Source organism: Scyliorhinus canicula, chromosome 9 (assembly GCF_902713615.1).
Source record: "Scyliorhinus canicula chromosome 9, sScyCan1.1, whole genome shotgun sequence".
Classification (NCBI taxonomy): Eukaryota; Metazoa; Chordata; class Chondrichthyes; order Carcharhiniformes; family Scyliorhinidae; genus Scyliorhinus; species Scyliorhinus canicula.
Window position 1 is genome coordinate 87,963,517 of NC_052154.1, and position 15,672 is coordinate 87,979,188.

The 15,672-nt window shown below is 43.4% G+C and overlaps 1 protein-coding gene across 9 annotated transcripts in view; it reads right to left on the reverse strand.

Annotated features, from left to right (window-relative positions):
• Window positions 1–2,783: 2,783 nt before the first annotated feature.
• cnot1 (CCR4-NOT transcription complex, subunit 1) overlaps window positions 2,784–15,672 on the reverse strand; it is a 244,344-nt gene continuing 231,455 nt past the window's right edge. For 5 of the 9 annotated variants that reach the window (XM_038807123.1, XM_038807130.1, XM_038807124.1 and 2 more), the window contains 7 exons: window positions 13,142–13,243; window positions 11,796–11,969; window positions 8,657–8,821; window positions 6,763–6,943; window positions 5,624–5,756; window positions 5,072–5,206; window positions 2,784–3,850 (listed from right to left, as the gene is read on the reverse strand). In XM_038807123.1, coding sequence (XP_038663051.1) covers window positions 3,772–3,850; window positions 5,072–5,206; window positions 5,624–5,756; window positions 6,763–6,943; window positions 8,657–8,821; window positions 11,796–11,969; window positions 13,142–13,243 — 969 coding nt within the window. In that variant the 3' untranslated portion in view covers window positions 2,784–3,771. Of the gene's footprint in view, window positions 3,851–4,935; window positions 4,980–5,071; window positions 5,207–5,623; window positions 5,757–6,762; window positions 6,944–8,656; window positions 8,822–11,795; window positions 11,970–13,141; window positions 13,244–15,672 lie in introns of all 9 variants that reach the window. The other 4 variants (XM_038807131.1, XM_038807129.1, XM_038807128.1 and 1 more) reach the window with 3 other exon arrangements.

Genomic DNA, 15,672 nt, shown 5'->3' on the forward strand with positions numbered 1-15,672 from the left:
TTCCACAGGCTGACCACTCGAGTGAAGAAATTCCTCCTCTCTGTCCTAAATGGGCTACCCCATATCCACAGACTGTGACCCCTAGTTCTGGACGCACCCACTCTGTCTAGTCCTGTTAGAATTTAATAGGTTCCTATGAGATCCACCCTCATTCTTCTGAACTCCAGTGAATACAATCCTAATCGATTCAATTTCTCCTCATTTTCCTACCCATGCTCATGTTCTATTACTTTGCCTTTTGGGAGTTTTAAATTTCTACCAGCCTTTGCTGGAAAACATATTTGATTATTATGCACCCTATTTGCTCTACAAGGGGAATCATCAGTTTTAAACAACCTTGATTATATCACCGAAGCTGACATCTAGTTAATGACCATAAGCTTTTTCACTAGATTTCTTAATGTTTCAATTGCAATGAATTGACTTGGAAAAACACATTTCAACCTGCTCAACCTCTGATTTAACTCAAAATTTCAGTAATTTGAAGCATTCAGCCGATAAAGACATTGAAATCGCTGAGATGTAGAGACCAGGCCATATACTTGATTTGAAATCGCCCCTGCTCGTAGTATCAGAATGGTGCTACATATAATTAGCCTCCTGATTAAGATATTAAACAAAGGCGAGAAGAAACCAGCATGTCCACTCTGCACACTTTCACCCAAACTCCAATGCTGGAACATGGGGAGAAAATACTTTCCTGACCAATGCAAGAAAATTCTAACCCCAAGGCAATCAAACAAAACTCCAAGAAACCACAGCATCAAAATACAGACGTATCTCCAAACCATTTACAAGGACTGCAGTAACAAAGACTCCAGTGTCACCACTGCTGCAAGTGCAAACATTCAATGAAGGAAAGGTGCACTAAAAAACACCTGAGCCGTACAATGTCAGAAACCAGGGTATGTACACTTCCTGCATCAGAAGCTGCTCATGAGTTTCTGCTCTGCTAAACTCTTAGAATCTTGCATTGGAAGAAAAGCTACTTAAAGCCTCAAATAATATCAAAATGGAGCTGGTTCATTCATATTCTGCCCTTTTCTGCGAGTTGCAGTATGCTCATCAACCCTTGTTCAAATCGGAAATTAATTGAAAGCAATGTCCACCACGGAGGGGTGTTTCTGCACTATTCATGAAATGTTGCCTTTGCTCATGTGTTTTCCTTTGTTGGGAAGGGCCAGGTTTGTACTGTGGAAACCTGTAGTAACATCCAGCTAGCCCTGTTAATATAGCAACTCTACACCAGTTACTGATCTCTGCTGAGTTAGCCATTCCTACTGACCGGGGCAGTATTCCAGTACCGTGCCTGTGTTGAGGAGGAATCAGCCAGTACTCATAATCCTGATCGTTTCCAGCAACCTGTGCTGTAAAGTTAACCTGTCTGGCCAGAAGGCATACAGACTTGAAACATTAACTCACAAGTTTCTCTCTCCATAGATGCTGCCAGACCAGTTTTTCCAGCATTTCCTATTTTTACTTCAGCCAGGACAGGGTTGGGTTCAGCTCAGATGACTTTTACAGGGGTTTGCTGAGTGGACACATGACTATGGTACCAGTCTTGTGAACCCAAAGAAAACTGAGGCCCATAAACAAGTTTCAAATCCAGACCTCTGTTTTGTATTTTTCTGAGACCACAAATCCTATCATCTCATTAGCCCAAGCATCAGGTTATCCTCAATGCACGAGCTGGTTCTCACTGACATACAAGTTAAGTAACATTTCTCCCTTCAATTTGCCCCCCTTCTCCTCTCACAACATTGTAAATGGGAGAACAAGTTTGCAGCCTCACCTACCTCTTTGTTGCTGCTTCAGCAGACTTTAACATTCAGGTCCCATGGAGCCCACCTTGCCCGTGGCCACCCAACACTCCAATCCCTTGCAACTCAGTCCTGTTCGCACTTGTGTTTTTTACTTGCCAGTTCAGAGGACCTGGAAATTTAGCGCCACTGCCTCCCTGATGGATAAACCCTAACTTAGGACAGAAAAATTTGTTAGTAGCAGCAACTTTAGCTAAACATGGAATGATTCAAACTTTTGCACGCCCTGGCTCTAATGCATTTTGTGCCACTGAATACCACAGCAAAGCTCTTGTAGGTACACTGGCCTTTTATCTCTGAGCCAGGGTGAAATCACCTGTGTTTTTCCTGTCTTTTAGCCGGAAGACTCTTATGCAGCCCCATCAATTCAGCACTAATTGGTGAGGTCGCGCAAACAGGCCTACGGTCAGTTGAGCAAGAAAGGGAAAACTGGTACAAATTGGGGTCTTTTTTTGAAGGCTAGGAGAATTTAGCAAGCTTCACTCACCTGAACTGCTATGAGACATGCATGTTGCAGACACTGGATGTCTGAAATGGAGAACAGCCCATTCCCAATCACGAACATCCCTCACCCTGATGAGCAGACAAATAAAACTCAAGCAGCAACTGAGCAGGTGGAGTTTGGGGTGGACTGTGAGCGATGTTGCAATATGGAAGGAAGAGCCTGAGGCAAATAGTGCTGAACACAGGCTGGTTCCGAGCAAGCCTTCCATCAAATTTGAAGTGTAAATTAATCTCCTAATTATACCCTCCACACTTTGTAATTTAAAATAAAGCTGAATTATCCACAAAATGTGAGTTACAGTACAAATTTTAAAAGAGCAAAATAGTGGATTCATGGATTAATGGCAAGATTAAAATAACTAACATAACAGATGTACAAACAGGTTCAGAACCAGCCTGGGTTATACAATGAACACAATCCTAAACTTTAGTGTCTAGAGGCAATAAACAAAGAGGAGGTTGCTGCATGACATGGGTTTTAATGCATTAACTACAATATGCTTACATACAAGAGTGTTAAGTGGCAGAACTAGAGCCAAGGAAACTACAAAGACTACAAAATACAACACATGGACCAATACATTTACAAAACAACATTCAAAATCCTTACAAAATGGCCTGTATTGGTCCTTGGTTTCTTTTTACAAACTTAATCGACTCCGTGCCGCAAAACTGGCTCTTTTTATCCCACAATTTACAGAATTCAGGGAGAACCTCTTGTTTTCCTTCGCAATAACATGGTGTATGCTGCACTCAGCCTGGGACACCACTTTTGGTTTATGGACAGAAGGAGCTGCTCATCTTAAAGACAAAAACTTTAAAAATAAAAAAACTTTTTGCAAACCATACTGGAATCCCCATACCACTCTGCTGGAGATTTATTTTCTATATATATATTAGAAAGAGGACAAATAATAGTTGATATTGCTCTCTCCCCCCCACCCCCCATCACCCCCCGCACAAAGGGGGAAAACGCATCAAAACGAAGAGCAGCTCCTGGAACATCTCTTGAGGATCTGGGCCTTGGCTGGAGTTTGGGACGGTGGGGGAGTGGGCAGGGGAAAAGAAATCTGTCCCAGACATGCTTCAATTATCAGCTGCCAACAGTAATAACTGGGTAAAAGTCGGTTTAATACAATTTGCACAGATGGAGATAGTCCAGTTTAAGGTTGCACTCCCTTTTATTTACATTGTTTTTTTATATATCATTTCAAATGATATTCACAGCATTTGTTTTTTTTTGGCCAAGTGACAAATGAAAAATAAAACATGTCCAACATGAAGTCAGTGCTTCACCGACCACTGTTCCTATGTCTGACTCATGCAGCTCACTGCATCGGATTGGAAGAACCAACAAGTTACACAACCAATGTCAGTTTCAAGAAAAACACAGGCTGCCCATCACTCTTTCCATGTTGCATGTCCAAGGTGGTATTTCTTCATCGTTTTAACTGGCGCCAGTGCCTTCCATTACTTGTTGTGCCTGCTTCTGTCCCATACAGCACTGAGCTACAGACTGGAACAACCTGCAAAACACCCATCAGCCACACATTAATTAGTTAAGAGGTTATAGACCAATTCAAAAAAAGAAAATACTTTACAGCCAATTAAGTACTTTTGAAGTACAGTCATCACTGTAATGTAGGAAACATTTTAATGCACAGCACAATCCCACAAAGAGCAATGAAATAAATTATATGTTTAGTGACATTAGTTTGAGGGATAAACATTGGCCAAGAACCAGAAGACAGCGTCTGCATTTCTTCAAATTGTGCCATTGGAGAACTTGCATCAATAAACTGAGATTATGTGCTCAAATCTGTGCAGTGAGAGTTGAATCCACAACCTGAGGCTCTGTGCTTTCCATTGAGCCAAGGTGTTAAAATACCACAGGGGCATTTTCTGTGTATTAAGCAGCTAACCATCAATATACATCTTAGATACGGTTACAATCTTTAGAAGGTCATAAGGTGGGATGTCCTCTCAAGCCACACCAATGGCTTAATAGCTAATGATTTTGTGATAAGGTAACAGATGCAATTTTTAGCTTGGGAGTGCAGCAGCAAACTTCCCATACAATTGGCCCTGTATCAGTGGGCTTGGAAGGGATGAAACAAAATTAGCCAGAGCTCTTGCTCTTAATCATTAATTTAAAGGAAGCTGCGTATGTGCATGCCCTCCAATTGATGGTGCCCACGATGAGTCACATGAAGAGCTGCCACTTGTACAGTGCACTTCTCACTCATTCTTAATAGGGCACATTCAAGCAACAATTTCAGGAAAAATTGGAAAGAAAAATATTCTCAATATGATTACTAATTCACAACATCGACTTGCGAACATTTAAATCTGCCATCCTTTCAAAGATGCAGTGTATGGTATTTCAACTATTGAGGAGAAAAGTAAACTTACAGAAAGGTCAGAAGTAAAACTGGAAATGAAACAGAACTGGATACACTGGGAAGTAAACACACATGTGGAACACTCCAAACTGCTCCGATCGTACAGCACTCCCCAGGACTGCACTGAGACATTGACATTTCTGAAGGCAATGGCCTGATGCTTGAAACACAAATTCTCAACTAAGTACTAGTTTGGTGCAAGAGCATACCTGGGGCTCGGGTCAGATATTTGGAGAGAGGTATAAGCTGCAACCTACAGAAGCAAAAGACAAACTCAATAACGAAAGATCCGATATCTGAGGAGGATTCAAGGAAAACAAAAAGGATGAAGCCAAAACAACTTACTTTTCAATCTCAGGTGCACAGTGGACAAACTCGTGGTTCCAGAATTTGAAGGCTGGGTTTTTAATCAGCTCAATGAAGGTGATGAGGAGCCCCCACGGATGAGGCCTGTTTACAATTAGCCTCTCCAAAAGCACCCTGATGTAAATCAAAAAGCAGCAGTCACAATTCAGCCTTGTGATGTTAAATATTTGTTCACTGAATCAGGGCAAGGATTGCAACAATAACTAAACCTTACTTGTTAACTTGGTGAAATTTTGCACATTAAACTCAAAACATACTTTAAATACATAATGTTAAGGTTGTACCGGTTTTCATCAAATGACTATATTTCCTGTTACTCCCCAATCTACTTAAATTCAACCTCTCTATTTTTGCTACCCCTCTGTTTAAGTAGCACAGACAGCCCAAACTCAGGACAAAGATTTGTAGCATACTGACAACAGGTTTCTAATGCATATCCCCCAAAACAAAATCATATATTATCCTATTTTGCAGTATTGGGAAGTATCAGCCCAAGATACAGGGAAGTGAGAGACATCTTCAGTTCCTTACCTGGTGATCTGCTCCTGTATAGCTTCTGTGTTGGCTTCAGCAAACAGATACAGCATAGTACAGCTGAAATAGTGTGTGTGGCTGTTTGGGTAACGCAGCTGATTGGCAATGGCATTCAGGAACAAATACCGACCTGAAATATGAAAGAGTGATTATCCTGGTTGGTCAGAGATGGAAGATTAAAAGCCCATCCTCAACATTTTTCGGAATACAAAAGAAACATCAAGATTGCTCTGCTTGTGTATCACAGTGCCATTTAATCTCAGATTGAGGTAAACGCAAGAAGTAGATATTTGCATAATCATCCACAGTTGGCTTTTAAAAATTTCAAACCAGGAAATTAGCCTGGGTTATTTTCCCCAGTTACCATCATGCCAATTAGCTGGGTCAAGATGCTATTAACTAACTTTAAATGAGCTGCCACCATTGACAAACATTATAACACAAGATGCAGCTCCTTGGGGAGGACAACTAGGGAAAGGGCTACACCAATTTAAATTTTCTGAGATTCCGGTCATGGCTGGGAGAAGGACAAGAAGATAGCACTTCTCTCCTTAAATCTTCGCCCCTAAAGGTGGAGTCAAGCTGGGTTTTGTGAGGTGGAAAGTGTCACTTTTCACTTCAGTCAAGTAGCAAATCAGCAGCCTGTTTGAGCATGGAGACTGACCAAAGCACACCCTGCAGACTTTCCAGATGGAGTCAGTGGTTATTAAAATGATTGGGATTTCAGGAAATGGTAAAGGGGAAACTAGTACCATTACGGCAGCAGAAGAAAGATTAAGAGAAAGTTACATATATCCGTAGAACATAAAAACCTCCACCAGAAATAGGAATAGGAAAGGAGAATGATACTAGATTGAGAGCTTTTTCAGAGAGTCAGCACAGGCACAATATTTTAAAACCAGAAATTCGGACTGATTTTTCTACTCCCTAGCCGAGCGTTGCTGAGGCTAATGACAGCAATTCCACTGCTGTCTGTGCACAGATCAGTTAACATAGTGCACCTCAAAATTCCAGTTGAACACAGTTTAGCAAACAAGCCCGTGGGTTTTTATACTGAAAACATTTGTCTGCCTCTCTAACCTTTGACAACTGCCAGAATAGAGATACTAAAGCATGAAAGCTGACCAGTGCCTCACCTTCTGTGTCAAGGTCCACAGCCAGGTTCTGGAAGATGTCCATGTGGGCAGAATGTGTGATGGTGCTCATGGATGGCGTGCTGCCCTTGTTATGAATGTGAGCAATCGCCTGCGTTCCCACATACAGCACCAGGGCATTTATTAGTTGGATGTTGTACCGATTACCAGGTTCATTTGATACCTGAAATGCAAAGAAAGGAATAACTATGCTCTCTGCACAAACTTATTACTATTAGAGAGCAGAATATGTCATTTAATAGTGATGGGATTGTGATCAGAAGCAGGAGGATTAACTTTCCATCTCCCTGGTCAAGAGATGCCTAGATTAGCTGTCATAACCCCTCCTGCTATCCCATCAAGATCAGCAACTCAACACTGACCAGTGATAAAACCTAGGACATTCCAGCCTGCCTGTTTGGCAACCGATGGTGAGGCATTTAAGAGAAAGTCTAGTCTTCTCATTAAGGATCACTTGATTAAATATTTTCAATCTGTTAACACCATTGCAAACAACTTAACACCATTGACTACAAACAATCCACATCATCATAGCAAACAACAATTATTCATGATGTTTGGTTACAACTTGGCATGGCTATAGAAAATGTGCAATTTTTCTTTAGCGCCCACAGCTCCCTGAGCAATCTGCTCTGGCCAAGAAACTCTTCAACATCAACCTCATTCTGGTCACCAAAATCAGCAAACTGGAGCAGCAGGATGCAGCACCCAACCACTTAAAACACTTCAATCCCTCATTAGGGCATGAGATTCAGGCTACTAGGATTACAGAGCATGTGTTACTTTTTGTAATCTCTCATTTCTCCTGAGTTTCTTTGCTAATACAGTATTCCAGGTGAGTAAGATCAACTCTTTCCATCTGAAATTCACAAAGCAGCCAAGGATGCATGACTGGCAATTTGAAATTGACAGTAAAGCAAATTTATAATTATAATCATCACTTGTTGTTCAATTGAAGCCACTCTTCATTTTAAATGTTTTAAGTGGTGGGGACTGGACAAAATAGACCTTCAGTGAATCGTAACCCATGTAACGCCATTCTTGAAAATTGCATGAAGGACAGTAAAAGGAGAGACTCTTCTCCCACTCCAAGGAAATAGTAAAACTTGCAATAAATGAACTGAACATAAACATCTAGCAGCTGAAACAGTATTTTTGACAGTTAGCTAGTTGGATCTGTATGAGAAGAGAAGAATGAAAAATATTGCAGTACAACGCCTTCCTGCCATATATGGCTTGAAAACATTGAACTATTAATTAGTACTGCTAGTTGCCCCAGCCAAGCAAGTTGAAAGGTCATTATTCACACAAACCCCATAAGGTTATTGAAATGGATGAGTAAAGGGCATTAATGAGGTCAGCGGTAATGCTGAGAGCTCTCTTGCCCCTTCCATCATAGTTTGATTCTATGCCACCATTCTATTCCTTATGGGATCATATTTTCATTAGAGAATATCTCCTCCCATTCAAACCTTATGACAGCGGATTCTCTAATGTAGCATGTACTCGGGCAAGCTGCTCAGGCCAAACACACACACAACAAAACTGGGTGCGAGTTTTTAAAGTACGGCAGGACTGAACTCGCTGTGTACAATTAGTTCCCTGTTTCAATTACATCCCCCGTGTGACAATGCTGGCTCTGGATGCCTGGTTCTTTTACCTCATCAGTCCAGTAGCTAACATCACACATTCAGACAAGCAATATTAGCCTGGATGAACTCAATGAACACTTTGCATGCAAATATACAACTCTCACTTCCTGGATCTTCAGGTAATATACCTAGAGCACCTCCTATTGCATGTTTATGTCTATAAACAGTAATTTTATATCTGTATAATTTCTGAATAATAGCTCATAAAAATGAGATGTAATTACCCTTGTCCTGCTCACCTGCAGGTTACTGCGTAGCTCGGAGAGAAAGGTGACCGGTGAACGGGTCTTCAAATAGGAATCCAAGTCCTTCTTAAACTGAGGTGGCATCACTCCTGTGAAGTTGGTCAATATCCGAGGAGCAATGTTGATTTCACTCAGCATATCCACCTGCCAGACAATGTAAAAACATTCCTCATTAGGGGGTCAGGATTATAACAACAAAATGATTCACAATGGAGCTTAGTTCTAACCACCCTTTAAACAGAGACATCAATTCCAAAGTCCAAAGATGTGCGGGTTAGGTGGATTGGCCATGCTAAATTGCCCGTAGTGTAAGGTTAATGGGGGGATTGTTGGGTTACGGGTATACGGGTTACGTGGGTTTAAAGTAGGGTGATCATTGTTCGGCACAACATCGAGGGCCGAAGGGCCTGTTCTGTGCTGTACTGTTCTATGTTCTAATTCTGGACAGTTACATCCCTTCCTATTCTCTGCTCAAACACTTTGTCCATACAGGAACAATCAGCATGGAGCTCTTCAACTTTCAATTTGCATACATATAAAAACAAGCAGCAAATTTCATTTCAGTGGAGGACTGACTTGCATATTCTTGCTTTCAATTTATGCACTGCAATGTTAAAAAACAGTCTATAAACTAGATTTGCCATGCTAAATTGCCCCTTAGTGTCCAGGGATGTGCAGGTTAGGTTACAGAGATTGGGTGGGGCAGAGTGCTCTTTCAGACGGGCAGTGCAGACTCGATAGGCCAAATGGCTATCCTTCTGCACTGTAGGGATTCTATGTTGAATGGACTAATTGACTGTTGTCACAGAGGGCACAATAGACTTCAGTTAATGCTGAATGATTAACATACAAAACATGAAAATGTTGAGTTTTAGATTTAATAGGCAGGATATTCAATCCTTTGGGAAATCCCTCACTATCTGTGTCAGCTCCTGTCATTGCAAGGAAACCTCCTGATTGCACTTCACCAGACAATCGCGTAGTAGTTTTTAAAAAACTAATTTTTATTGGAATTTTTTTACAGAAAATATAAAATATAACAATGAAATGCAACAAAATAACCCATAACAACTGTAACACCCCCTAGACTGCCTCAACGCATGTATCATATCCCCAACCCCAACAAAAGAACTAAAAAATTAAAATTAAATAAACAAACATAGTCATCGTCCCCTCCCCCTTTCCCTCCCTCCCCTTTTCCCTCCCTCTTCCCCTTCGTCCCCTCTCCCCCCCTCCCCTTTCCCTCTTTCCCTCCTCCCCCCCCCCCCCCTCCCTTTCCTCCTGCACTCCTGGCTCCAGCCCAACCCCAAAAATCGCGAGTCCCCAGCCTGGCTTCACCCTGGATCCTACCACCCTCGACACCGTCCTCGCCACCCCCTTCCAGAACTCCTCCAGTGCCGGGCATGCCCAGAACATATGGGCATGGTTCGCTGGACTCCCCAAACACCTGACACACCTGTCTTCACCCCCAAAGAACCTACTCATCCTCGTCCCAGTCATGTGGGCCCGGTGCAGCACCTTGAATTGGATGAGGCTAAGCCGTGCACACGAGGAGGAAGAATTAACCCTCTCCAGGGCATCAGCCCATGACCCGTCTTCGATCTGTTCCCCCAGTTCTCCCTCCCACTTGGTTTTCAGCTCCTCTACTGACGTCTCCTCCACCTCCTGCATAACCTTGTAGATATCAGATATCTTCCCCTCTCCGACCCAGACCCCCGAAAGCACCCTGTCACTCACCCCCTCGCGGGAAGCGAAGGGAATTCCTCCATCTGCCGTCTAGCAAATGCCTTTACCTGCAGATACCTGAACATGTTTCCCGGGGGGGAGCCCAAATTTCTCCTCCAACTCCCCCAGGCTCGCAAACCTCCCATCAATAAACAGGTCCCTCAGCTGCCTGATGCCCGCTCTGTGCCAACCCTGCAATCCCCCATCAATGTTCCCCGGGACGAACCTATGGTTCCCCCTTAACGGAGCCTCCATTGAGCCCCCCACTTCTCCCCTATGTCGCCTCCACTGCCCCCAAATCTTGAGGGTAGCCGCCACCACCGGACTCGTGGTATACCTCGTAGGAGGGAGCGGCCATGGCGCCGTTACCAGGGCCCCCAGGCTTGTATCTCCACAGGACGCCCTCTCCATCCGTTTCCATGCTGCCCCCTCCCCCTCCATCATCCACTTGCGCACCATCGACACATTGGCTGCCCTGTAGTACCCCGAGAGATTGGGTAACGCCAGCCCCCCCCCATCTCTACCCCGCTCAAGAAGGCCCTCTTCACCCTCGGGGTCCCATGCACCCAAACAAAGCTCATGATGCTGCTGGTCACCCTTCTAAAAAAGGCCCTAGGGATAAAGATGGGCAAACACTGGAAGAGGAACAAGAACCTCGGGAGAACCGTCATTTTGACGGACTGCACTCTACCCGCCAGCGATAGCGGCACCATGTCCCACCTTTTAAATTCCTCCTCCATCTGCTCCACCAGCCTGGTAAAATTAAGCTTATGGAGAGTCCCCCAACTCCTGGCCACATGCACCCCCAGATATCTGAAACTCTTCACTGCCCTCTTAAACGGGAGCCTCCCAATTCCCTCCTCCTGATCTCCCGGGTGTACTACAAATACCTCGCTCTTGCCTAAATTTAACTTATAGCCCGAGAAGCCCCCAAATTCCGCTAGACAACCGCGTAGTATTGAGATTTACATACACCAGCAGTCCAGGATATTATGTCCCCAAGGGGACATAAATTTAAGGTAAATGGTGGAAGATATAGGGGGATGTCAGAGGTAGGTTCTTTACCCACAGAATAGTGGGGGCATGGAATGCACTGCATGTGGAAGTAGTTGAGTCGGAAACATTAGTCGGATTCAAGCGGCTATTGGATAGGTACATGGATTACGGTAGAATGATGGTGTGTAGATTAATTTGTTCTTAATCTAGGACAAAAGTTCGGCACAACATCGTGGGCCGAAGGGCCTGTTCTGTGCTGTATTTTTCTATGTTCTATATTGCTGTATTGACTGGGACACTTGACTGCAGAGTGCCAATACATTCTCTATCATTAGTTCAGCCTTTTTCATTCAGACATGGTGCAAATCCCTGGGTGTAAGTGATGGTGCTCTGGTACCTTTAGATTAGGTGTGAACGGATCTGGCAGTCGCATATTCCGTGGGAAGGCACTCAGGATCAGGTTACGCAGCTGAATACAGTTTGGTGGGATCACATCACAGAAGCCATAATGGTAGTCACAGAGGAACTCTGGAAAGTCGTGCAAAAGGACAAGCAAGACACGCAGAGTGCCCTATAAAGATAAAGCAGTGATCTTTAAACATTAGACATAGTGGAAACATTCTCAGAATAACAACTTCTCTTGGAACTTCAGCAAACTCAAGAAATGTGTTCTCAGTGAAATGTTTTTCACTTGATTTGGTCAGTTCTGACTGTGAGGAAGCAGAAGTTTGCAACTCAACTAACTGTTGACAAATAGCAAAACTCATGTTTGTGAAGTGACATTTTAAAAAGCATCTCATGCTGGGCAGGCCAGGGTTTGGAGAGGGGCTTTGTATGAAAAATGTTGCAATTTTAAAATAAAAAAAACACAAGCTCTGCTTTGTGCAGAGTCCCTAAACTGGTTTAACATATTCCATATTTCTTGTTCTTTTTCAGATAGCCAAAAAATATTTAGGAACGTCAATGGATAAATGGAAAACCAATGGAAATGATTATATGGACACACTTCAGAGCAGGTTTATAAACTTCTAATTGATCACTTTCTGAAGGACTGCTGTTCTCGTCAGTGCGATTGACACAGCTGAAGTTTCTGTGCAAAATATTAACAGTACTGATTGAGAGGTTTAATCATATCCATCAGTGCCACAGATGCCTCGGCCTTTGAGCTCAGAACTTTAAATGTTTGAGAAAGTGTCAATTTGAAATCAAACAGGTATGGAAAGAGTCTGAAAATGTGAATCCTTTGGCGATCAGCTGAAATTCTACATCTCAATATATTTTCACCTTAAAGAGGTCTGAATATATGGCTAGTTATCTTCAGTAAGTTAGCTACAGTTCAGAGAAAATACCTGAAGATGGTGCTGTTGAAGCACAAATACACCATCACTAGAAAACCAATACAACACACTGCCTGTTCTTAACCCATAGTCTTCCCACCTTTCAACATCCTGAAGAGGATATGGGCTAGTGACTTGCCCGAATACCTCTGATTCTGAAACAACCACTATATTTGCAGCATGTCACTCAACTGAGCTTTGATTCCCTCTTGCCTCGTGGCTAAATATATACAAACTGACGTTGTGGTACTACAATGATATTGCACAGTATTTAGTCTATAGCACACACTTTGCCACAAGTGCTAAAGCATGTTGTCGAGGAAATCTAAAGCTTCCAATCTCTACTCCAACTTTTAGAAATTCGAGCTCTGCTGTTTTCCTTTTGGGGCCTGCTGTGCGTACTTACCTTGTAAAGAATTTGCATAGGTTTTGTCAACTCCACGTTCCTCAAGTAAGGAGCCAGGAACTTAAACAGATCGATCAGCAGCTGGGCATACATGGGCCAGCCCTACAGGACAGAATACAGAAGTGATACTTCTACATACAATAATTACAGAATAAAATACTTCATACATACAGATCTTGCATCATGAAAGTTACATTACTTTCAACAATTCCTATTGAGGAAGCAAGGGGGCTGCAGAAGGATTTGGACAAGCGAGGAGAGTGGGCAATGAAGTGGCAAATGAAATACAATGTGGAAAAGTGTGAGGTTATGCACTTTGGAAGGAGGAATTTAGGCATAGACTATTTTCTAAATGGGGAAAAGCTTAGGAAATCAGAAGCACAAAGGGACTTGGGAATCCTTGTTCACGATTCTCTTAAGGTTAATGTGCAGGTTCAGTCGGCAGTTAAGAAGGCAAATGCAATGTTAGCATTCATGTCAAGAAGGCTAGAATACAAGACCAGGGATGTACTTCTGAGGCTGTACAAGGCTCTGGTCAGACCCCATTTGGAGTATTGTGAGCAGTTTTGGGCCCTGTATCTAAGGAACGATATGCTGGCCTTGGAAAGGGTCCAGAGGAGGCTCACAAGAATGATCCCTGGGATGAAGAACTTGTTGTATGAGGAACAGTTGGGGACTCTGGGTCTGTACTTGTTGGAGTTTAGAAGGATGAGGGGGGATCTTATTGAAACTTACAGGATACTGTGAGGCCTGGATAGAATGGATGGAGAGAGGATGTTTCCACTTGTAGGAAAAACTAGAACCAGAGGACACAATCTCAGACTAAAGGGACAATCCTTTAAAACTGAGATGAGGAGGAATTTCTTCAGCAAGAGGCTGGTGAATCTGTGGAACTCTTTGCCGCAGAAGGCTGTGGAGGCCAAATCAATGAGTGTCTTTAAGACAGAGTTAGATAGGTTCTTGATTAATAAGGAGATCAGGGGTTATGGGGAGAAGGCACTAAAATGGGGATGAGAAAATATCAGCCATGATTGAATGGTGGAGCAGACTCGCTGGGCCGAGTGGCCTAATGCGGCTCCGATGTCTTATGGTCTTACAGGCCAGCACAAATCTGAACTCATCCCCACAAATCAGGGCATGAAGCATCACTTAAAATTAACATTGGGGAGAGCAGTGTACGATTTTTAAAAATTAATTTACGGGATGTGGGTGTCGCTGGTTAGGCTAGCATTTATTGCACATCCCTAGTTGCCCTTCAGAAGGTGGTAGTGAGTTGCCTTCTTGAACCGCTGCAGTCCTTGGGTGTAAGTACACCCACTGTGCTGTTAGGGCAGGAGTTCCAGGATGTTGCCCCAGCTACAGTGAAGGAGCAGCGATATATTTCCAAGTCAGGGTGGAGAGTGACTTGGAGGGGAACTTCCAGCTGGTTCCCAGGTATCTGCTGCTCTTGTCCTTCTAGGTGTTAGTGGTCACGGGTTTGGAAGATGCTAACTAAGGAACTGTGGCGAGTTACTGCATTGCATCTTGTAGATGATACACACGGCTGCCACATGGAGGGTTTGAATGTTTGTGGAAAGAGGAGCAATCAAGCGGGATGCTTTGTCCTGGATGGTGTTGAGCTTCTCAAGTGTTGTTGGAGCTGCACTCATACAGGTAAGGGGGGAGTATTCCGTTACACTCCTGACTTGTGCCTTGTAAATGGTGGACAGGCTTTGGTGGGGTCAGGGGGTGAGTTACTCGCCGTAGGATTCCTAGTCTTTGACCTGCCCTGGTAGTCACAGTATTAATGTGGCTAGTCCTGGTCAGTTTCTGATCAATGGTAACCCCAGGATATTGATTGTGGGGGATTCAGCAATGGTAATGCCAATGAATGTCAAAGGGCTGTTATGTGAGTGCGGACATTCTGGTGCTCCAGCTGAATTCCCATTCGTTATCAAATTCACACGATTAAAAAAATCTGTGCCCACTCATCGTCATACAAGAGGGATGGATTAATACAGCACCAAAAAGCTGCTGCATCCTCATACACATTGGAACTTGCTTTTATAACTTCTTCTAGTGGTTATTATTCACATGAAATGAAATGAAATGAAAATCGCTTATTGTCACGAGTAGGCTTCAATGAAGTTACTGTGAAAAGCCCCTAGTCGCCACATTCCGGCGCCTGTTTGGGGAGGCTGGTATGGGAATTGAACCGTGCTGCTGGCCTGCCTCGGTCTGCCTTAAAAAGCCAGCGATTTAGCCCAGTGTGCTAAACCAACCCCCATGAGCTATGGCTATGAGTGCTAGCAGTCTACAACAGCAGTGGGAGGGAGGTACGTGATATTAGAGTTTAGCTGTTTCTCATTCATAACTTCAGGCAATGATAGTGGGACAAATGTGAGGAGAACTCGGGTTCGTGCTTCCCTCTCTGGCACCAAGGCTAATGGCAATACCAATGTCACTGACTTGGCTGAGAGCAGTTAGATCAGCACAGCCAGAGATTAAGCTCAGGCTTTTCTTGCTCTGCACAGCAGATACTCAATGGACAT